At 43.6% G+C, this 24,553-nt stretch overlaps 1 protein-coding gene across 1 annotated transcript; it reads left to right on the forward strand.

Annotated features, from left to right (window-relative positions):
• The first annotated feature begins 7,427 nt into the window (after positions 1 to 7,427).
• abhd15a (abhydrolase domain containing 15a) lies at positions 7,428 to 15,916 on the forward strand. The gene is made up of 3 exons (XM_055895803.1): positions 7,428 to 8,622; positions 13,872 to 14,224; positions 14,691 to 15,916. Exons 1-3 carry the CDS (start codon positions 8,056 to 8,058, stop codon positions 15,310 to 15,312), a joined length of 1,542 nt encoding a protein of 513 aa, XP_055751778.1. The 5' UTR covers positions 7,428 to 8,055; the 3' UTR covers positions 15,313 to 15,916.
• Positions 15,917 to 24,553: the final 8,637 nt, after the last annotated feature.

Genomic DNA, 24,553 nt, shown 5'->3' on the forward strand with positions numbered 1-24,553 from the left:
TAGTGTACCTTTAATTTGTGTCGGAGAGAGAAACAGAGTGTGTCAGAGCATGTGTGTATGGTTCATTCCTGCCGGTCCTTATCTCTGTAACCTGCTTGTTAATAGTCTGTTTCACACAGATACTTGGCAATTACTCACTGCATGTGCAGAACACCCTGCTGGGCTAGCACAAAGACCTGCCCCATCCCATCCCATCCCATCCCACCCCCAACCACAACCCTATCTACAGCCAGTGAGCCTGGAAAGCAAGCTGTTGGGCCTTTCATGTTCAACTTTTCATGTGCTATTTGTCTCTCTGCAGTGTACATATGTACAGGTAACTGCCAAAATAAAGGAAACACCAACATAAAGTGTCTTATTAGGGAGTTGGGGCACCACGAGCCAGAACAGCTTCAATGCACCTTGGCATAGATTCTACAAGTGTCTGGAACTCTATTGGAGGGATGCAACACCCTTCTTAATTTGATTACACTATTGGTGCTGAAAATTGTCCGTCTCTGCAGGCAATGCAGATGACTTTCGTGATTTACATAAATTCACTGAAAACACATGGTTATGTTAGCAGTACTGCACTTTTCAAGTAGCCTACTTTGGCCAGCTAATAGCCTAACCACCAATCAAGCAACATTATGGACTAAACGTTCAAATCCTGTTGCTGCAGGATTATTTTGCTGTGACAATATGTACAGTCTAAAGTGTGTGTGTGTGTGTGTCTCTGTTGGAGAGAGAGTACTTTAACAGAAGCAAGGTGCATGAGAATCAAAGTGCATCGTGGGAACATGGAGTTTAGAGCATTGTCAGCTCTGGAACCTTCCATCTTCTTGTGTCCTCAGCACTGAGAGACCTGCTTCTCAGTGGTCATCATAGAAAGGAATCATATAAATAGAATAAGCAGAACCAAAAACAGGTTCTCAACTCACTTTGGATAGACCAAATGTATTTAGCTAAACCGTGATCTGACTGATTAATCTATCTCCTCTGATTTTAGTTCTAGCTTTCAGCCCCCACTCCCCCTTTCCACCCACCCACCCACCCACCTCTCTCTCTCTCTCTCTCTCTCTCTCTCTCTCTCTCTCTCTCTCTCTCTCTCTCTCTGTCTCTCTCTCTCTCTGTCTCTCTCTCTCTCTCTCTCTCTCTATCTCTCTCTCTCTCTCTCTCTCTCTCTCTCTCTCTGTCACTGTCACTGTCACCTCACAGCGTCATAGTTTTATCCCCATGGCCTTATAGATGGTCAGGCCTCTCTTTGAGGAGTGTAGGCCATATTCTGTTTACCGTACATTCAACACACACACAAAGCACCCAGACAGGGCCAGAACACACACACATTTTCAGAACATTATGCCCTCAATGGTGACCCGCTACATTGTCTGTAAGTGAGTGGTCAACAGAGAGGAACGTACACAAAGAGGGTGTGTGTGCGTGCTTGCGTGTGTGTGCGTCCGTGTGAAATGAAGCAGATCGGCTAGCTTCATGCACTGATATCGGGAAGGTTTGTCATTTGAGGATATAGTTCAGTCAATGATGTTTATCTGCGGTTCAGTATTGGGGTAGGGAAATCTAAACCCTAGAGTGGTAGAATACAGAGCTAATGGTTGCTATTATATTTATAGTATTTTCAATTAGCTTGACATTTTCTCTGAAGTGAATGTTCACTAATGTGCTCTAAAAGTCTTACAGGTGTGATCCACACACACACACACACACACACACACACACACACACACACACACACACACACACACACACACACACACACACACACACACACACACACACACACACACACACACACACACACACACACACACACACACACACACACACACACACACAATATTCTTTCAATTAACTTTAGGCAGACATGGCAGCGTGTTATGAACATAAGTTTTGTTTGTTAGTTACTCTGTCACTGTTATGTAGCTGCCATGGAGGAGAGGGGACTGAATATTCAACTAGATGGTTCATCTTCTACAGTAGCCTATCTATGTGGCTTCAATGGGATTTTTAAATTATCCATTTGACTGATCTCTATGTCTGCAGGTGTTCAGACATGTTGTGGGTTTTGCGTTGTGAACAGTTGGCAGGCACACTCTTTGTGATGGAAACGTTAACAAACAAACACATACTTGCATTCTCACCAACTCATTCCCAGGTTGTCATGGGAACCGGGGCTGCACCCACCCCCTTCAGTCCCTTTGTCTTCATTCTGTCTTCAGTCCACCACTGCCTAGCAAGTGAGATGAATTCAAGTGATAAAATAAAACTTAACAGAAACTGTTACTCTACTTAAGATGTCTGATAATGCCCTATGACAATGCCTTGGTTTGGTTTGTCTTTAACAGTAATGATCAGTTATGTAATTTATATAACAGTGTTATGACAAGACACTCCAGAGATCCTATAGAATAAACACTCTCTCTAGAGATACTGTTTGAACAGTCAAAATCTATACTCTCTCTGGTTGAAGATCTCTTCATCTCTGTCTAATCTACTTCTAATGCACCTCATTAATCTATATTCAGATCATCCAGGAGCAGGGCGGGAGGTCGAACAACATCCGCATTTCTGTCCCTCTTTTTATCCTGACTCTTTCACTTTATCTCACTCTCTTCTTTCTCTAACTCCCTCCCCCTCTCTATCATTATCCTCCTACCTCTCTCCCCTCACTTCTCTTCTCCCTTCCCCTGACTCACAAACTGAATATTTCTCTCTCCTTCCCACCATTCTATACCTCTCTCTCTCTCCCTCCCTTTCTCTCCTCCTTTGATGTCATACCCAAACTCTCCCTGAGGAGTCAGGATGTATAAACGTTGAGCTCTCAGATGAGCTTCTCCTCTCCTGGCTGCGTTGAGGATTCAGGACAGACAGAGCTGCAGGCTTTGTCATAGTACAGCTACACTATGAGGTAGCTAGTTTATTCCCATTGGTGACACTTGGAATATACTGTGGTACTTAACGTTACAAGACAAACAGCCTCATTGTTTTATCAACTATTTGTATCAAATAAAATATAATGGCACAGCATCCCTGCTGTTGTTCTTTTGTATGCTTCAAAATGCATTTTACAAACAGAAAGTTGTGCAGTCCTGGGATACTGGTCTCTTTCAAAATATTTGTCTGTTTTATAAACACTCCCTGACTGACTGACTCTATAGCTTATCCTCAACCTGCCAATAATGAATAACCGAATAACGTGTCAATCAATAGTAGTGTACTTTAGCATTTCAGCTGAGGTCAGGGCCATCACGGACACTGCTATCGAGCCTGTCAGTCAGTGGAGTAAAGAACTCCTGATTATAGTGCTGTGGTACAGTATACAGTCTGAAAGGACATGCGGGAGATTGTCTGATAAGTAGCTAAGGTAGTCTACTCTTAATGCTTTTGACTGTTAGTGTTATGTCTCTTGGTTGGGGATTGTTTTCAGCATTACTCCTTAAACAGGAAGTGTAAGAGGGACAGGAAGTGAGCCACAGAGGATGAGGTCGCACGATTTGACGCATCACCCCACATCTCCGAGTCACTGGTGTGGCGTACCACCAGTGTGCACTGAACCAAGCCGGCGTACCACCTCTGTGCATCAAGCAGGTTTCCAGCAAACCAGTGCTTACTGCTTACCCAACAACAATCTACCAAAAAAACGGCGTCTATGACATTTCAGAGTGCTGTCTGTGCAGATCTGGCTAGACATACTGCACAGTGTGTGCGTGTATGTGTGACCAATGGAGTGTGAATAGAGGACTTGTTGCCGCTAGCATTTGGCTAGATGAATTCTCAGAATTTATTGATGTCATAAAAAGCAAACTGCGTCAAAGTACAAAAGTGTTAAGATGACATTTGAGTTGTTTACGCCTTTTAATTCATTAGAGGATAACATTTGAGGCTGAAGTGGGTTTCGCCTAAATACGCGTCTGTCTGGTCAGTGGTCACAGACGTCAGTCAACTACACCCTGCATTCTACCTACGTCACGATGGGGTTCAGGAGAGGGACAGTTTAGGAGGACAACAGAGGGAGGAAGTGCAGCTTTTAAAAAATGTTGAAGCCAAAACTTTCATTGGGCTCTTGAGCTTCTCTGCATCCTGATAGCAATAGACTTCACACATGTACTGCATGTTAGCCATGTTATGTCAGGGTCTCAGTGGTGGATGTTGCCTAACAGAATTTGGAATCATTGTACATTAAAAAGTTGAACAGATGTAATCCTGTTGGATATGGGGTTCAGGGATGGGGTTGACACCAGAGTGGATGAGCTCATACTCTATCTGAAAAAAGCAAACTGAGGTAGTGTTTGCCTTCTAACACAGGTCTTGGATAATTTAACTCTACACTGATCAAGCCTTAGCGATTCAGAGGTAAAGAAGCAGAACTGAAGTTATATCAGCATTTAGGTGATCTCATCCCACACCAAAAAGGTTATGTGAGCTTGTGTCATGGTGTGAAATGTTTTTTTTAAAGTCGTAGTAGGCTGGGTTTAAATGTATACTCCCCCCCCCTCTCACACATGCAGTGTTGTGACTCCTGCCAGTGGTGCCATGGTGACCGTGGTGGGTGAGGAGAGGAAGTGAGGGTAGGGGAAGGATGGGGAGATGTTGGTAGGAATGAGGAGAGGATGGGAGGGCTGGGGGAGGGGGCAGCGTACACAGGGGGCAGGCAGTGTTGTGATGATAGTTCCCAGATGCAGGAGGGAGAACACACAAGGGGGACACAACACACAGTCCTGTTGGACAGCCTCTGACACTACTATCATTTCAGTCTTCCACACTACAGCTGGTTTCCATTCCCATCAGGAGGGCAATGAGATTTAGAGGGCGGGGGCCATTTGTTTATCCAAGCCCCACAAATCGGTTCTCTACACATAAACTATGACTATGAATGAGACATGAGGCCTCCCACAGTTTCCTCTCTCCTCACTTCACTTCTCCCCCTCTTTATCTACTTCACCATCTCCTTGGTGACATCATACTGTATATGTGGCTGGAGATTGAGCTAATGTACTTCTGTTTTGCATTTTCCTTCAGAAAACCAATCAGAAGATCAATATCAATTGATCATGTAGAATTTAGAGATCAGCTGTCAAAATCTGTGTTTAGTGCACCATCATCAAACGCTAAATACTTAATCATGAATCTATTATAAATCTATTATTTCTCATTCCCAGTTCAAAGACACCCTGTATTAAACTAGTATGACCTCCGCTGAACGATCAACGCTACAGCTGTGAGATATGTCATTCATAATGCATACTGTACACTGGTTGTATAATTCAGACATTCTGTTCTGCAGGAGCAGACTGGGGATGTGTTCTAAATGGAACCAAATTCCTTATATAGCGCACTACTTTAGACCATAGCCTTATGGGCCCTGTTCAAAAGTAGTGCACTAAATAGGCAATAGTGTGCCATTTGGGATGCACCCTGTGTGTTATTTCCAGCCAGTGTTTTTTACATTTAGTCAGCACTCCTGGGGAGGGAGTCCAGATTTAGCACCACGCCCCTGGATCAGTGTTCAGTAATGGATGAGGAGGGGTGTATGTGTGTGTGTGTGTCGGGTGTTTGTGTATGTGAGTGTGTGTGTATGTGTCGGGTGTGTACGTACCCATGTGTGTGTTCGTGTGCGTATATGTGTTTCAGTGTAGACCATTGTATGCCTCGTCAACTGCAGGGTCAATGCTTTGGCAAAGCCATGACAGGTGTGTCCTGTCTCTAGGGCAGACAGGGAGCAATTATTCATTCATTTATGCATCTGCCAACACACCTCATTTGTCTGGAAAGGTTGTTTTAATAGAGAACATCTCTTCTACAGTACATTCACTCTTTTACTATAGGATGGAGAACAAGAGACTTCTGCTTAATGCAAGAAGATCAACAGAACAGTAACACATAACCATCCACTCTGTTACAGCAATTATTTACATGTTATGCTGTAACTATCATGAGAGGAGAATGAAAACAGCACACAACACATGACAAGGAACATACAGAAAAGGGTCATTTAGGGCTATGTTCATGGGGAAGGGTGGAGGTTGTTCACCCCCCCATTACAGGACACCAGAACTGCTAGATTATGCCCTTTATGGCTTTTCTTATGTCAGTTAGAGTAATTTGTGTCATATTCTCTATGGCACCGTTTCTCTTATAGGTGTCCTCTGGTGTGTGTGTATTTATGTTCCCAGACCTCTCAAAGACCACAGCCCCTCTCAAGGACCATTCGCCACCAGTTCCTGAGTTCACGTGGTACACTGTGTGTGTGTGTGTGTGTGTGTGTGTGTGTGTGTGTGTGTGTGTGTGTGTGTGTGTGTGTGTGTGTGTGTGTGTGTGTGTGTGTGTGTGTGTGTGTGTGAGTGTGTGTGTGTGTGTGTGTGTGTGTGTGTGTGTGTGTGTGTGTGTGTGTGTGTGAGAGTGAGACTGTGTGTGTGTGTGACTGTGTACCAAAGATAAACAGTTGAACCACAACTGTGGTTGTGTGACTGTGTCTGTGCGTGTTCCCAAAACCTTGGATCATGCAGAACAATTTATCGTCCATAAACAAAACAATAAAGGGTGTGTGCTTGTTTTTAGATATCCTGTGACGTCCCTCGAGAGTGTGTGATGTCCCATGAGGGCCATAACATGTCCTGAGAAGCAGGTGTGTTGAACAATCTATAACAAAAACCTCCAGGCGCCATAACCCCTATCCTTACTGCATGTCAACTCTCTCTCTCTCTCTCTAGATACACTATCCTCCCTGTCACTCCTCTTCGTCTCTTCCTCCCTTTCACTTTCTTCCCTTTCTTTCTAATCAGCATCCCTCGCTCCACAGACATAGAATATCATTTATTTTCATGACTATAAAGATGAGGCCAAAGTTCTTTTCCGTTCATTTCTTAATTTATCTTCTTTGGTTCAGCCTCATGAATAACATTAGCTGTTGTCTTCTTGTGTCTCGCCAACTGAAATCGTCTCATCATAGGCTCAAAGATAAACAGTTGAACCACATGCACCAACAACAGACTGCAGTCTGGTTAATGTCTAAGCACACACACATATACACACACAACACAATACAACACACACACACTTTAATTCCACTGACTCATCCCCCACAGGTCCTCATCATCAGTCCTCCCTGACAGGCTACATTTCTCTGTCAGTCTGGTCCTCACCATCAGTCCTCCCTGGCAGGCTACAGCACTCTGTCAGACTGCCGTCAGACTGCCATCATTTTCAGATAGGTCCAAAACAGCAACAACTGCATCATCATCATCCCATACAAACAGCGGTTTACGAGCACTACCTAACATATATTGCCTCCCTAATGTCCCTCTATTCCCTACATCTAGCCATACTATTTCACATAGAATGACTACTTTGAAATAGAAAATGTTGCGGTACATCCCTAAGTTAATTTTATAGGAGATGTTTTCGCCTCTGACAGTCTGACACCGAGGGTTTCTGCATGGGAGCTGGGAGGCGCCTGCCTGCCTCGCACTTGAAGCATGAACAGTACAATGCATTCTGACGTTTCTCTCGCTCACATAGCTGTTGAGGAGCGAAGCTTGCGCAGCTCTGCATGAAATTACTGATCATTCAAAGGCGCGCGCCGAGAACACCATGCATCCCGATTTGGAACGACCTGGAGAGGGGGTGTCCATACCTTTCATGTGCTGTCGGAGAAAACACTTTGCGTAATTTACCCAGGAATGCACCTTGAAGAAGGCAGCCATTCTGGAGTGGGGCGCTTTATTTTGAAACAGTGGGTCTTTTCCAGTCAGTTTCTGCTTCAACAATCTGTTTTCAATAAGGATGAACAGGAAATCTAATCAAGGCTGGAGATATCAAAGTGAAAATGTTACTGTAGGAAATAAAGTGGAGACTGTGGCTGTGCGCATTCTGGTTTCTCCCAACGAAAGCAAGTAGTCTATATGGTTACGCGCACGTTGTGCTTTGTGAGAACAAGACATCAACCAACCGAAGATGGTTCTTTGTGCTTTAATATTAGCTTTGGCTGACTTGAATTAAAAAATAACTGTAGACCTATAGAACATCCGTGGAATTGACCGTTTATTCCCCACCGTTCAAATGCTGGAATGGCTAGTGGTTTTGTGTATTCTGATTCTGGTGGCCGTTATTTGGCCAGCTTCGAAATATTTTGGTACCCAGGGCGAGCCAGACGCACTCCTCCAGAGGCTCGGAATTTCACGGCGGCAAACGAAGGAGAGGGTCTCGGAGAGGTGCGTCTCAGACCGGGAGGTCCCGGGGGATTGGGATAATGCCCAGACACCGGACTTGGAAGGTGAGAATAAAGTCCCCGCTGTTGCGCTGATATGCAAACCCTCGGCGCTGGCCAACTATCTCCTCAAACACTGCAGGACTTTCAGCAATTTCACGGCGTGCACCGGATGGACATGGCGGGCGAGTGCGTTTCTTCAGACCGTCTACGGCGCGTGCTGGCCGTACAAGAGCCGGGTGCATTTCGTGCGGGACTACTTGCAGTTGAGTGACGATGGTCTCGTGGCACTGGACTGGGCAGTGTCGGTGGCCGGTGCGTCGTACCAGAAACGGAGGAGAACCTCAAGTAATTCCACGAGCCCTATCCTCCTCATCATACCCAACTCTTTCGGGAAAATCACTAGAAATGTGCTGAAGGTGATTTAATGAATGATGAAATATCATGCAATACCTTCTCATAACCAGGCTTATTCTTGTTCGTCATGTGAAAACACCCTCAACCATAGTGTGCCCAGTGCCCACCTACACCTGTTATTAGGCCTACAGTATGTGCTAAGGCTGCCTTATTGTCTTAATGGGGGCAAAATTATACTACTTGTCTTGCTCCTTTTTTTTACTTCTGCTCTGACAACATAGCTGTTACTTAGAACATAGCTTACAGTGTTACAGTGTTATGGATGTCTGTTGGGGGCTGTTGTGGACAGTCTCCGGGGCAGAAATAAGGTTTACATAAACTCTAGACATCTCTACACTGTAATGGGGTTACTGTGAATATACAATAGCTTACAGGCAGCTTGGTGGCAAGTACAATTCTGTATTTCATATAACAGTACATCTAATGTAATAACACAGTCTCAAAGCAAGTACTGTATAATGACATGCAGTACAATACCGCAAAATTGACTGTATTATACTGTAAAAAGGTAAAATGCTATCATAATCAGTATGAATGGATGGATGAATTAATTAAATTAATTAAGGAGAGGGTTTTGTATTTCACAGTATTTTACTGTAATTACAAGGGATTAGTTAGTGCAAGCAGGTTGGCTGCAAGGGAAAGTGTTGACACATTACAACATATTTATGAATATGTGGGGTTTTATATCACTTGCACTTCTAGAGGCCATAACAAAGGCTTCTGGCAGCGACTACAGACCAAACAGACCAAAAGGAAGTGGCAAAATGCTCAACCATTTAAAGTTTAGGACTTACTGCCACTCCAATCTGTCCCCCATACAAATTGATGGATCACTATAACCTGAAAGGAGTTAAATTGTTACATCATTCTCACTCACAGGTGCAACAAATACAGCCTCATAATATGTGAATGAGCCAGAAACAACAATACCATGCACCCACTAGTGGTCAAAATGTTTTTGGTGCTCCAAAGATACATTACGGTATTGTATTCTGTGGGGTGGAAATACATTACCATTTGAAATACAGCAATTATTTCCCCGCCCACAACATTTTACCACAATGCACCATCATTTACCGTATGCTGCAGGAAAATGTTTCATAGTATTTTACTGTCGATAATACCCCAAATGACTGTCTCATTTACTGTTTTCCGTTACAGTGTAGTTATTATGATTTATTTGGTAATCATATATTATATGCATACACATAACAAAGCCTAGCTCATGGTCATACAATTCTCTGCTATACCATTCATTGTTGAAGGTTCAATCTGTGAAGTTATTTGTAATGGTGAAATTACATAAATAGTGAAATTATGTCTAATTCATCATTGCATTGGTGTAAAAAAGGAGGTTGGATGAGATATGAGAAAGTACCAGTGCCAATGCCTATTTCCATTGTGCATGGGGGGCATCTTCATTCAAGTCAGCCTTGGCAAGGTGAGGAAGAGAGCAAGAAAGCGAACAACGAGCACAGTGCCATGCGGTAAAACCAGGGTTCAATACAGTGATTGTGGTAATTGAGAAACACTTTTACAAGGCTTTGCTCTGCCTGGACAGGTTGTGAGTGAAAGGATCACATCACTGCAGTTGTACTCCCAATGGTCTAGTCCCAGATCAGTTTGTGCTGTCTTGCCAACTCATACCATTATCATCAAGACAGCACAAACAGATCTGGGATCAGGCTACACGCCAATGCCCATTAGCCTTATAATGAGTCAGTGTGCCCTGCGGTCCAGGCAATGTTGCTAGATTCTTCTGACACTTTCTACCCCAACTAATCAAAAAACCTGCCCAATCCACTATAAAGTATCCCAATTGAGTGTAAAACTGTCCAATCTGGACAGGCTTGCATTGTTACAAGCCTGATTTATGTACTCTGTTACTGTTGTGAGTAACAAAAAGTCACAACCTTGACCGCCAGCACCCCCTACTAGCCTAGTCTGTCAACAATGGGAGCATTCATAGGCGCTGATTCACTATCAACAGCCGGTCAGCAGTCAGCAGAAGAATGGGAATTTAGACTAAGGTTTAAGTGAATTATTTTGTTTGTAGTCTAGGGAGATGTGAGAGAAAGAGATGGAGGGAGGAGAGGGAAATAGAAAGAATGAGAGATGCGAGAGGGAGATTTGGAGAAAAATGTATTCTATCAGATGTGTCAAATGTGACTTTTCTGTTTTCTGGGAGATGGAGAGCTGAAGAAAAGGAATTTGGAGTAAAAGTTAAAGTGAATGATTTTTTATGTCTGTAGCCTAGGGAGATGGGGGAAGAAAGAGGGAGGGGGATAGGCAGGAGATAGAGAGGGATATGGGAAGAAAGATTTAACTAAAATTGAATTCTGTCAGATTTGACTTTCCTTTTTGCTGAGAGAGAGAGAGAGAGAGAGAGAGAGAGAGAGAGAGAGAGAGAGAGAGAGAGAGAGAGAGAGAGAGAGAGAGAGAGAGAGAGAGAGAGAGAGAGAGAGAGAGAGAGAGAGAGAGAGAGAGAGAGAGAGAGAGAGAGCAAATTATGTTGGATTATTTTTTCTTTTGTCTTTCTGGGTCAGCTCCAATTGTGTGTGTGTGAGAGAGACAGAGGGAGTCAGAAAGAAAGAAAGAGAGAGAGAGATTGAAGGCGAGGGAAAGATAGAGATGAGATAAGAAGAGACAGGGAGAGGAAGAGAGAGATAGAGTACATTCGTGTATTTTGAGAGAGCTAAATCAGTGTGTGTTTGGACATCATCCTTTCTAGATGAGACTTTGTCATCCTTTTTCATAATGAGATTGTCTTTGTTTTACCCCCTCCCCCATGTTATGTTACAATAGTTGGGCATATACTGTAGGGTATGGGCCTACATTCCATCACAGCAAACTCACACACCATAAAAGTGTCTAGAAACAGATGGTGAATGGCAGGTGCGTCCCAAGTGGGCCTATTCCATATGTAGTGCACTATATAGGGAATAGGTTGCCATTTGGGACACAGGCATATTCTTGCTCAGTCCTGCTGCCCTGGCTATACAGTATGAAAGTATGCAGAGTGTGCAGTGGATGATTTGTTAGAGGACAGTTACAGGTTTCATGCCCTCTACCCCCCTAACGGCCTGAGTTGTAGCAAGCTAGTCTGCAGTCTTTCAGAGTTCATTCTGACTAAGGCTGCATTCCATTCCAAAAATGTTTTCCACTCCCATTTTCCCTCATAACTCCCCAACACAGATCTGAGATGACTGGGTTGGTTTTAGCACTGCGCTCCAAATAGTTTTCACCATATTTCTTTCACCTGTCCAGTACAGTCAGATCTGTGAAGGGGATTAGGGAGGGACCGAGAGAAGGGAATGAACAATGTTGTGGAGTGAAATGGGTCTCATGTCTCCTGTATGCTCTCTTTAAGGTCAGACATAGAGCCAAAGGTGAGATCACGTCTGAGTGTGGATTTTACAGGCTTGTGTCCAGACACAAGACACCATACTGTCTACACGTTTATTACACAATTAGTCAAGCCAGTGAGTAAGACTGAACTATGGTAATTCGGAGCTAGACAAATGCCTGGTTCAAAATTAACCCTCAGTCTTCCAACATGGCAGAAGCCCAAGTCCTGCATTAATTCACACATTGTTGCACTGATGAGTACGTTTCTATAAGCATTTAATCAAAATAGGAATGCTGATGATGAACTTGACTGTGATACCCCTACAGTATGATGAACTTGACTGTGATACCTCTCCAGTATGATGAACTTGACTGTGATACCCCTACAGTATGATGAACTTGACTGTGATACCCCTACAGTATGATGAACTTGACTGTGATACCTCTCCAGTATGATGAACTTGACTGTGATACCCCTACAGTATGATGAACTTGACTGTGATACCCCTACAGTATGATGAACTTGACTGTGATACCCCTACAGTATGATGAACTTGACTGTGATACCCCTACAGTATGATGAACTTGACTGTGATACCCATACAGTATGATGAACTTGACTGTGATACCCCTACAGTATGATGAACTTGACTGTGATACCTCTCCAGTATGATGAACTTGACTGTGATACCCCTACAGTATGATGAACTTGACTGTGATACCCATACAGTATGATGAACTTGACTGTGATACCTCTCCAGTATGATGAACTTGACTGTGATACCCCTACAGTATGATGAACTTGACTGTGATACCTCTCCAGTATGATGAACTTGACTGTGATACCCCTACAGTATGATGAACTTGACTGTGATACCCCTACAGTATGATGCACTTGACTGTGATACCCCTACAGTATGATGAACTTGACTGTGATACCCCTACAGTATGATGAACTTGACTGTGATAGCCCTCCAGTATGATGAACTTGACTGTGATACCCCTACAATATGATGAACTTGACTGTGATACCCCTCCAGTATGATGAACTTGACTGTGATACCCCTACAGTATGATGAACTTGACTGTGATACCCCTCCAGTATGATGAACTTGACTGTGATACCCCTCCAGTATGATGAACTTGACTGTGATACCCCTACAGTATGATGAACTTGACTGTGATACCCCTACAGTATGATGACTTTACCTCTGCATTTAACTGCTGTGTTATGAGAGTGATGATGTCATTTCTACTTCCTCCATTTCTACGGTTGGTCGAGTCAGAGACAAATCCCTTTGGTCTTGTTCGCAGAGCTATGTTCAGGCTGAATGGTGGACCTTCAATATTTGTGGGAGTTTGTGAGAGTTTGGCATCGTTCGTCTGAAGAATGTGGCAGTGTGTAAATGTGTGTGCAGATGCATGCGCAGGAGTGTGTGCAGGGGTCTGTGTAGGCATATGTGTGGCAGGATGTACTGCAGGCGTGTGCATGCTTCTGAGTGACAGTGTGTAGGTGTGTGTGTCTGCGACTGTACAGGCATGAGTTTAAGTGTGAGTGTTGGCGTGTGCAAACTTCCGTGTTTCTCGAGTCTCAGTGACAAGAATTCCTCATGGGCTCGACACTGGCAGCATAGTCCAGAAGTCCAGAGGGAAAACAAATGGAGGACTGGAGCAAAGATAATCTGCTTTATACCTCATCATCCTTATGTTAGAAAAGTGTACTTCAATTAGTGCACTATATAGGGAATAGGATGCCATGTCAGATGCAGCCTGTGTTGGTGTTGTAACAGTTCATAGTCAGTTGAAACATCATGCGTTAATGAATTCATGTATTTAAATAGGGCTTTTAATTTGACCTAACACTATGAATTACACGTTGTTCTGTTTCTCTGTCCTTCAGCTCTGTGAGGTGGCGTTGTCCCATGGCTACCTACCCGTGGTGTTTAACCGGCGCAGCCACAACGCCACCCCCCTCAGCACCGTCAAGCTGCAGCAGTTTGGCGACCCAGGGGACCTACGCGAGGCCGTGCGCTACATACGCTACAGGCAGCCCGTGAGCCGGCTGTACGCGGTGAGTGAGAGCACCGGGTCCGGTCTCCTCCTCGCCTACCTGGGAGAATGTGGTTCATCCAGCTACGTGACGGCCGCCGCCTGCCTCTCGCCAGTGTTCCGCTGCCAGAGCTGGTTTGAGAACGGACCCATCTGGCCCTTCCACTGGGCTCTGGTGACTTACCAGAGGATATGCCTCAGCAGGTAAAGGATGGAGGAAGGGGGGAGGAAGGGAGTGGGGAGGAAGGGAGGGCGAGGGTAGAAGGGGACAAACACACAGGGTAAGGATGGAAAGGGAGGGGTGAGGGAGAGGGGATGGTGGAGAGAGAGAGAAACCTGATTGAGAAGAGGAGAAGAAAGGGAACGATGTCAAATACCCTGATATTATAGGATTTTATTAAAATACAATACCATAACCATGGCAACCGGTGTCCTGCCCACAGTGCTATTGATCGAGCGGGGCATCGGGACCCAACTTGTGGTTTCACAATCAATGCTAACAAGGATGTTACAGAGCCTTGCAGCTCTTCTACATGTATTTCCTGATTGTACTTTATTTGCTGATTGTACTTGTTTGTGTGTGTGTGTGTGTGTGTGTGTATGTGTGGGCGTTGTGGGTCTGTCTCTTTGTTTGTGTGTGTGTGTTCATGTCTGTGTACTGTATATCTAGGTACAGGACAGTGCTGGGTGAGACAGTGCACACTGACACCCTTTTCTCCAGCTGTTCCCTGCGTGGCCTGGAGGAGGTGCTGTTCTGCCAGCCGCCTGGCCCTAAAGGAGCCCTGGCCCTAGCAGCAGGCACCAGCAGCAGCAGTGGGGGAGCCTGGGAGGCCTACTGGGAACGCAATGAACCCCTCCGGGACGTAGACGAAGTCGCCATCCCCGTTCTGAGTGTCTGTGCTCAGGATGACCCTATCAGAGGAGACCCCCAGTCTACCCTACCCCTGGAACTCTTCGAGAGCAACCCCCACTTGTTCCTGCTGCTGACCACCAGGGGGGGACACTGTGGCTTTAACACCCAGGAAGGGAGTGCTTTCTCTGGGGGAGTGACCGGTGGAGGGTTCCCTGGGACTAGCTGGAGCCACCAGGCCCTGCTGGAGTTCTTCAGGGCCACCACGGACTTCATTGCGGCAGAGGAGAGGGCTAAGCAGGCTGTCAGACGAAGGGGCCTAGGGGGTAGCAGCCAGGGCAAAGTCTTCAGACATCGTAGTGTCAGTACCTGTAAGAGGCTGCCCGCATGCTCACATAATATACACACTATCTACAACTGGCAGAGGTCTTATACACGATGAGCTGGGGTGATGATATTGGATATTATGGATGATAAGGGATTGATATTATGGATGATAAGGGATTGATATTATGGATGATAAGGGATTGTATCTGTAGAACAAGAGAGCTTTGCATTTAAGGGCAAAGCACCAGCCACCTGGATAAATGATGGAACAGGGTTTCATCGTCACACACACACTCTCAGAAATTGAGGATGAACACTTCAAAACACACCAGGGGAAACCAGAATAGCCTGTTTGTGTGTGTTTGTGTGCGTGTGCCCCCGCCCGGTGACTGTCCAAAAATGCCCGTCTGGACACTGGACTGCCAGTATTTCTCTGACGAGCCAATCAGATTCAAGAGGAAAATTTGTGTAATGATATTGTGATGTTTTGCTGAACTGGGTGGAACCTGTTGGGTTTGTGGGTTTTCCCACATGTTGTAATTCAAACTCTGACTGAGGTTTGTTGAATGTAGCTGGAATCTGCGACTTTGAATTGGCACTGTTAGTGACATGTTGATTTTCCTGTAGTTTTCTCAACAATGTTAAACTTCTGTTAAATGTGTTAAATGATGTGAATGATTGGTAAGGAACAATGTAATAAAAACAAAACTATGAGGGAACATGTATCATGCAATCATTTCATTTTGGTCACATACTGTTATTTTTTGTTCAGAAATAATTACAGTAACATTGTATGAATTAAATAGTCTTCAGTTACTGTATGTGGAACTTTATGTACTGTACAATACTGTACGTGTCATACTTTGAACTTCGTGACTATGTAAAGCAGAGTTCTGTTTGTCTGAGGATTCATAAAACGCATGGAGAGTTTTCCATTTAGACCTCTCCTAAAATAGCTGTATGTCTAGAGCGATGCCTCTGTGTGTGTGTGTGTGTGTGTGTGTGTGTGTGTGTGTGTGTGTGTGTGTGTGTGTGTGTGTGTGTGTGTGTGTGTGTGTGTGTGTGTGTGTGTGTGTGTGAGCGTGTGTGTGTGTCTGTGTGATCTAATTGGACATCTCTCCGCAGTGTGTCCCTACAGATCCTCATCCAAATCCTCATGTAAAAACAAAGGGGATCAATGCAAATAGTCCGGTTGTCCATTTATTAATTGTTCAGCAGTCTTATGGCTTGGGGGGTAGAAGCTGTTAAGGAGCCTTTTGGACATAGACTTGGCGCTCCGGTACCGCTTGCCGTGCGATAGCAGAGAGAACAGTCTATGACTTGGGTGACTGGAGTCTTTTGGGCCTTCCTCTGACACCGCCTAGTATATACAGTTCAAGTCGGAAGTTTACATACACTTTGGTTGGAGTTATTAAAACTAGTTTTTCAACCACTTCACAAATTTCTTGTTAACAAACTATAGTTTTGGCAAGTCGGTTAGGACATCTACTTTGTGCATGACACAAGTAATCTTTCCAACAATTGTTTACAGACAGATTATTTCACTTATAATTGTCACGTTCTGACCATAGTTCTTTTGTGTTTTCTTTGTTTTAGTCTTGGTCAGGACGTAAGCTGAGTGGGCATTCTATGTTGTGTGTCTAGTTTTCACGTTTCTATGTTTGGCCTGATATGGTTCTCAATCAGAGGCAGGTGTTAGTCATTGTCTCTGATTGGGAACCATATTTAGGTAGCCTGTTTTGTGTTGGGGTTTGTGGGTGGTTGTCTTCTGTCTTTGTGTTCTATGCACCAGATAGGACTGTTTCGGTTTTTCCACATTTGTTATTTTGTAGTGTTCACGGTTTTGTCGTTATTAAACATGATGAACACTAACTACGCTGCGTCTTGGTCTTGTAACGCTTGTCGTTAGGTGGAAGAGAGGAGGACCAAATCGCAGCGTGGTACGTTTCCATATTTATTGGAACACTTATTAAACACGAACAAAACAATAAACAGAAATGAAACCAACGACGCTACAGACCTGAACATGTGAACCTAGTGAAAACAAAGAACGCAATGAACAGGAACAATCACCCACAAACAAACAGTGAACACAGCCTACCTAAATATGATTCCCAATCAGAGACAACGTAAAACACCTGCCTCTGATTGAGAACCATATCAGGCCAATCAGACACACCTAAACCAATGAGACACAAAACATAGAATATACCCACTAAACAAAGACTAAACAAAGGAAATAAGGTCAGGAACGTGACAGGTCCGATCCCTGCTACACCTCCTCTTCAGACGAAGAGGAGGAAATCTGCCGTTACAATAATTCACTGTATTACAATTCCAGTGAGTCAGAAGTTTACATACACTAAGTTGATTGTGCCTTTAAACAACTTGGAAAATTCCAGAAAATTACATCATGGCTTTAGAAGCTTCTGATAGGCTAATTGACATTGTTTGAGTCAATTGGAGGTGTACCTGTGGATGTATTTCAAGGCCTACCTTCAAACTCAATGCCTCTGCTTGACATCATGGGAAAATCAAAAGAAATCAGCCAAGACCTCAGAAAAAAATTGTAGATCTCCACAAGTCTGGTTCATCTTTGGGAGCAATTTCCACATGCCTGAAGGTACCACGTTCATCTGTACAAACAATAGTATGCAAGTACAACAACATGGGACCACGCAGCCGTCATACCGCTCAGGAAGGAGACGCGTTCTGTCTCCTAGAGATGAACGTACTTTGGTTTGAAATGTGCAAATCAATCCCAGAACAATAGCATAGGACCTTGTGAAGATGTTGGAGGAAACGGGTACAAAAGTATCTATATCCACAGTAAAATGAGTCCTATATCGACATAACCTGAAACGCCGCTCAGTAAGGAAGATGCCACTGCTCCAAAACCGCCATAAAAAAGCCTACGGTTTGCAACTGCACATGGGGACAAAGATCATACTTTTTGGAGAAATGTCCTCTGTGCTGATGAAACAAAAATAGAACTGTTGGCCATAAGGATCATTGTTATGTTTGGAGGAAAAGGGGGAGGCTTGCAAACTGAAGAACACCATTCCAACCGTGAAGCACGGGGGTGGCAGCATCATGTTGTGGGGGTGCTTTGCTGCAGGAGGGACTGGTGCACTTCACAAAATAGATGGCATCATGAGGGAGGAAAATGATGTGGATATATTGAAGCAACATCTCAAGACATCCGTCAGGAAGTTAAAGCTTGGTCGCAAATGGGTCTTCCAAATTGACAATGACCCCAAGCATACCTCCAAAGTTGTGGCAAAATGGCTTAAGGACAAAGTCAAGGTATTAGAGTGGCCATCACAAAGCCCTGACTACAATGCTATAGAATATTTGTGGGCAGTGCTGAAAATGCTTGTGAGAGCAAGGAGGCCTACAAACCTGACTCAGTTACACTAGCTCTGTCTGGAGGAATGGGCCAAAATTCACCCAAACATTGTGGGAAGCTTGTGGAAGGCTACCCGAAACGTTTGACCCAGGTTAAACAATTTAAAGGAAATGCTACCAAATACTAATTGAGTGTATGTAAACTTCTGACCCACTGGGAATGTGATGAAATAAATAAAAGCTGAAATAAATAATTCTCTCTACTATTATTCTGACATTTCACATTCATAAAATAAAGTGGTGATCCTAACTGACCTAAGAAAGGGAATTTTTACTAGGATTAAATGTCAGGAATTGTGAAAAACTGAGTTTAAATATATTTGGCTAAGGTGTATGTAAACTTCCAACTTCAACTGTATATGTAGTCTACTTTCTCTCCCCTTTTGCAAACCTCTGCATCACAGTATGCAAACAGGCCTTATGGTTGTAATGTAACAATGTGCACCTACATTGTAATGACACTGTAACTACCATGTAAATACAGGTATTACATATGATCCCAGTGCCCAGACAACTTCAGCACAGAACATAGCCACTGTTATTTGTTACAACAGTTTTTCTGGTTCTACAAATGACTATGAGCCGAAGCAGCCTGCCCAGAATGCTCATTCTTTTGTTGTTCATTTTCATTTAGTGAAATGTCAACTAGAGCAGACAGACATAGGGGCGACAGAAACATTAACCACCAGGCCTCTCAGCCTCCCGGCCCAATTAAGTTGTTAACATTGGATTGACCTTTAACACTTTGCTTATTTAATTCCAGCCCCAACGTCTGTGTCTGTCCAATTGAATTTGCATTGATTGATATTTCATTAGCTTACATAGCTTATAATAACCTAGTCCATTGATATAATCAAGATATATGCATGGATCAGTGAGAAAACCTGCTTTGGAATAGAGAGGATATTATAATGGGATTTGTTTGATGACTAAGTGAAGTAGGCTAGTTCTGTGTTGATGTACTGTAATATTTCCCTAAAGTAAGGAGGGCCATCTAGTGGTTTGGGTGCAAGTGACATTCCACAAGTTTTTGAAAAGCTGAAGCCTCTGGTATAGATAGCATTAGTATCTAATCACAGCCGCTAATACAGCATTGAATTTAAACAACGTTATGACGAATGGATACTGGACTCAACACAGCTACAGATGAATCTATCTTGATTTTCATGAGACCGTTTTAAGAAATGTTGCAAAATGCCGGCAGTCACTTTTTACATATTTTATAATGCACTCAATGAAAACATACATTATTGTAATGATTCAAGTACTACCCGTGATATAATTCACAGAAAATAGTCTAAATAACGAACATAAAACAACAGCAATATTAATAGAGCATACGTTTCCAACCCTATGCACAGGAGAACAGGTTATATTGTGTGAAGGGTATATCGCCTAACAACCAGAGCAGAGCCATATAAAGTCTTTATGGCTCTACTAAGAACTGTATGGATGACCTACATTTCTAATGATACTCTTACTTTGGCGTTATCGTCTGATCTATTTACCCATCACAATGATATCATTAAGACCACATCCCAATAACCTCTAGTGTCCAGAAGGTGGCAGCACTGGCTAGGTTTCTGAATGGTTTCTCTCTCTCTGAGAGACTGCCTAAAAGACACAATGACACAGCTATATCTCTGCTGCTTTTGGCTGGGAAACTGGAGCACTTAGAAAATCTGAAATATTGTCTGGATTCACAAGATCTGTGTCTTTCATCTGCTGCACGCTGTGTATTTTTAAGAAATGTTTTATGATGAGTAATTAGCTAATACACGATGGTCTCTGTAGTTATTCTAGTCGCTTTGGTGAGAGTTGTGATGGTGGCTGCAATGGTAAACTATGATTTATACCTGAAATATGCACATTTTTCTAACAAAACATATGCTATACAATAAATATGTTATCAGACTGTCATCTGACGAGGTTGTTTCTTGGTTAGTGGCTATTTATATCTTTATTTGGCCGAATTTGTGATAGCTACTGATGGAGTAAAAATATGGTGGAGTAAGAAAAGTGGTGTCTTTTGCTAACGTGGTTAGCTAATAGATTTACATATTGTGTCTTCCCTGTAAAACATTTTAAAAATCAGAAATGATGACTTTATTCACAAGATGTGTATCTTTCATTTGGTGTCTTGGACTTGTGATTTCATGAACATTTTATTATATGATATCCCTGTGGCTTTAGGCTAGGCTATGCTAGTCAGCCTTTGTGATGGGGGTGCTCCCGGATCCGGGTTTGGTAGGCGTTAGAGGTTAAAATAGTGGTGATCCTAATTGACCTAAGACAGGGAATTTTTACTAGGATTAAATGTCAGAAATTGTGAAAAACTGAGTTAAAATGTATTTGGCTAAGGTGTATGTAAACTTCCGACTTCAACTGTAGGTCCTGTACGGCAGGAAGCTTGGCCCCAATGATGTGTTGGGCTGTACGCACTACTCTCTGTAGCGCCCTACAGTCAGATGCCGACCAGTTGCCATACCAGGCGGTGATGCAACTGGTCAGGATGCTCTCGAAGGTGCAGCTGTAGAACTTTTTGAGGATCTGGGAACCCATGCCAAATCTTTTCAGTCTCCTGAGGGGGAAAAGGCGTGGTCGTGCCCTCTTCACAACTTTCTTGGTGTGTTTGGACCATGATAGATTGTTGGTGATGTGGACACCAAGGAACTTGAAACTCTCGACCCGCTCCACTACAGCCCCATCAATGGGGGCTAGTTCGGGCCTCCTTTTCCTGTAGTCCACGATCAGCTCCTTTGTCTTGCTCACGTTGAGGGAGAAGTTGTTGTCCTGGTACCACACTGCCAGGTCTCTGACCTCCTCCCTATAATCTAACTCATCGTTGTCGGTGATCAGGCCTACCCCCGTTGTGTTGTCAGTAAACTTAATGATGGTGTTGGAGTTGTGCTTTGCCATGAAGTCATGGGTGAACAGGGAGTACAGGTGGGGACTTAGCAAGCACCCCTGAGGGGCCCCTGTGTTGAGGATCAGCGTGGCAGCGTTGCCTACCCTTACCACCTGTGGAGGGCCCGTCATGAAGTACAGTATCCATTTGCAGAGGGAGGTGTTTACTCCCAGGGTACTTAGCTTAGTGATGAGCTTTGTCGGCACTATGGTGTTGAACGCTGCGCTGTAGTCAATGAACAGCATTCTCACATAGGTGCCGACGTGAGTGCTATAGGGCGATAGTCATTTAGGCGGGACTATGGCACCGGGACTATGGTGGTCTGCTTGAAACATGTAGGTATTACAGACTGGGTCAGGGAGAGGTTGAAAATGTCAGTGAAGACACTTGCCAGTTGGTCAGAGCATGCTCTGAGTACACGTCCTGGTAATCCGTCTGGCCCCGCAGCCTTGTGAATGTTAACATGTTTAAACTTCTTGCTCACATCGGCTACAAAGAGTGTGATCACACAATCGTATGGAACAGCTGGTGCTCTCATGCATGCTTCAGTGCTGCTTGCCTCGAAGCGAGCACAAAAGATATTTAGCCCGTCTGGTAGGCTCGCGTCACTGGGCAGCTCGTGGCTGGGTTTCCCTTTGTAGGCTGGGTCTCCTAATGTAGTATACAGTGTCAACGTTTATTATCACGATGTTTGATGTACACTTAGAAGATGACATGGCATTAAACCCTGGGTTGTCCTGAACAGAATGAGCCTATGTTTGTTGTATTTTGAAGAAAATTTGCCATGGACCACACATCTGAATTGACTCATGACTCCGTTCTATGCGCACCAAAATGATCTGCTTTTCTGCATTACCTTGTGAAATCCTCACACCTTAAGATCATATTTCATCATTTAGCTAATCATGTTGGCAATAGAACAAGCTTTCAAATGATCCCCCCTGACCCAGACTGCGATTTATAATGTAACGCTTTTGGATTGTGTAAACAATTGTGTGATGCAGGGCTGTGTTCCAAACAAAACAACTACAAATGTGCTTTCTCTAGTTCCTCAACGTCACAGCTAGGAGAGCTCAAAAAGCTCTTCTTTGAGTCATGAAAGTGCATTAAAATTACTTAGGAACTGTTACACTGTCTAATGTTTAAATTGTGCACAATTGGAGAGGTGTGTGGCCACTTGGAGACACCAGTTTGACCTCTCACCCAATTTTTTTTTGTCTTATGTTGTACCTACCCCATATCTTCCAAGAATATTCTCATCATATTGTTGAATGTATCTACAGTGTAATGTTTGGATTCAGCCTTGTGTCAGGTGAACTGTTGTGTCCTCACCTTTAGTCTAATCATTTCACCATCATCTCCAAACTGTTCCCTTTTATTTGCTACCATGGTTATGTAAATGCTTTCCATAATTATTCTGTAAGAAACATTTCAACATAGCCCTATCCATATAGGCCAATTCCCACGAGTGTAAAGGGTTAAATGGCTATGGTGCATATTGGGTGTGGTGTGGGGATATCTGCAAGGAAAAGCGTTGTTATTCTCTATGCTAGCTAGTACATGAATTCCTGTTTGTAGTATCATGTGTAGCTAAGGTTTAAGGACTTGTGTGTTAACGCCCGTGCCTGAAGCTAAGGGAGGGTAGCCAGACACTATGGGAGAGAGCTAATGCCATGTGACAGCTAGGTACCCAGCTAGCACATAATGTTCTGAGAACCATATGTTTCTTAGCTCCAGGGGTGAAAGTAAGCCTGTACGGTCCAGTACGGCACGGTACGGCATCCCAGAAAGATAAATAGTGGGGGTATGTCGTACCGGTAAAACATGAGACTATCACAATAATTAAAACAAAATGTCAAGAAAACTGTAGACTTTTACAACATTATTTATCATGACCGAATGTCAGCCACATGAAAAATGAGCGAATGGACTTGAAAACAGGTGGTATATACACTCCAAAATGCTGTGTGGTTTGATGAGAACACTGACATTTTTCCATGGAGGAGATGACTGGCCGAGACTGAAGCGCCCGGGCAGCAGCAGACGCATCAATTCAATCGCTGAATGTCATCAATCGTCGAATGTCATTAAACTAATTGGGTGTTTTAACAGATGTTTCTTTCCATTCATCAAATGGCGGGTGCACAGAGCACTGTTTGGCTGCTGGAATTCATTTGTGCGTGAACATACGTGCGCGGATAGCCTTGAGCCTTTGTTTTTTGGGTGTTTTTGTCACTTATGTTGTCAGAACATTCAGTTTTATCGATCAGGAAACTTATGGCTTTCTTCTCACAACCAATGTCAAACCAAAAACATACTTTCTCACAACGTCCAAGGAACCGAATGTGCTAGCTGGATAGCTTTGTGATTGTCACTCTCTGTTCCTTAGCAGGGCTGAACTACACTTGACACCCAAGTCCCAAACACATCTGCAGTCGAGAGAGAGAGCGAGAGAGCGAGAGAGCGAGAGACTTTGTTTGTGAAATGCAAAATTATTATCACGTGAAAATGTGGTTTAACTCATTGCCATGGAAGAAAACAATATAATTTGATGTCTCTAGAGGGAGGAAAGAGAGAGGGGTTGCGAGAGAACACAATGTCGCTTTCCAGTCTGTGGCAGTCTGTTTGGTAGGCTGGGTTTGGATATTTGAGTAAAAGCTATCTCTCACTTTTTCTTTCCTCTCCATTCCCCCTCTATATACTAAACAAAAATATAAACACAACATGTAAAGTGTTGGGCCCATGTTTCATGAGCTGAAATAAAAGATACCAGAAATGTTCTTGATGCACAGAAACCTTATTTCTCTCAAATTTTGTGCCCAAATTCTTTCACATCCCTGTTAGTGAGCATTTCTCCTTTGCCAAAATATTCCATCCACCTGACAGGTATCAAGAAACTGATTAAACAGCATGATCATCACACAGGTGGACCATGTGCTGGGGACAATAAAAGGCCACTCTAAAATGTGCAGTTTTGTCACAACACAATGTCACAGATATCTCAAGTTTTGCGGGAGTGTGCAATGGCATGTTGACTGCA

Source organism: Salvelinus fontinalis, chromosome 33, assembly GCF_029448725.1.
Source record: "Salvelinus fontinalis isolate EN_2023a chromosome 33, ASM2944872v1, whole genome shotgun sequence".
Classification (NCBI taxonomy): domain Eukaryota; kingdom Metazoa; phylum Chordata; class Actinopteri; order Salmoniformes; family Salmonidae; genus Salvelinus; species Salvelinus fontinalis.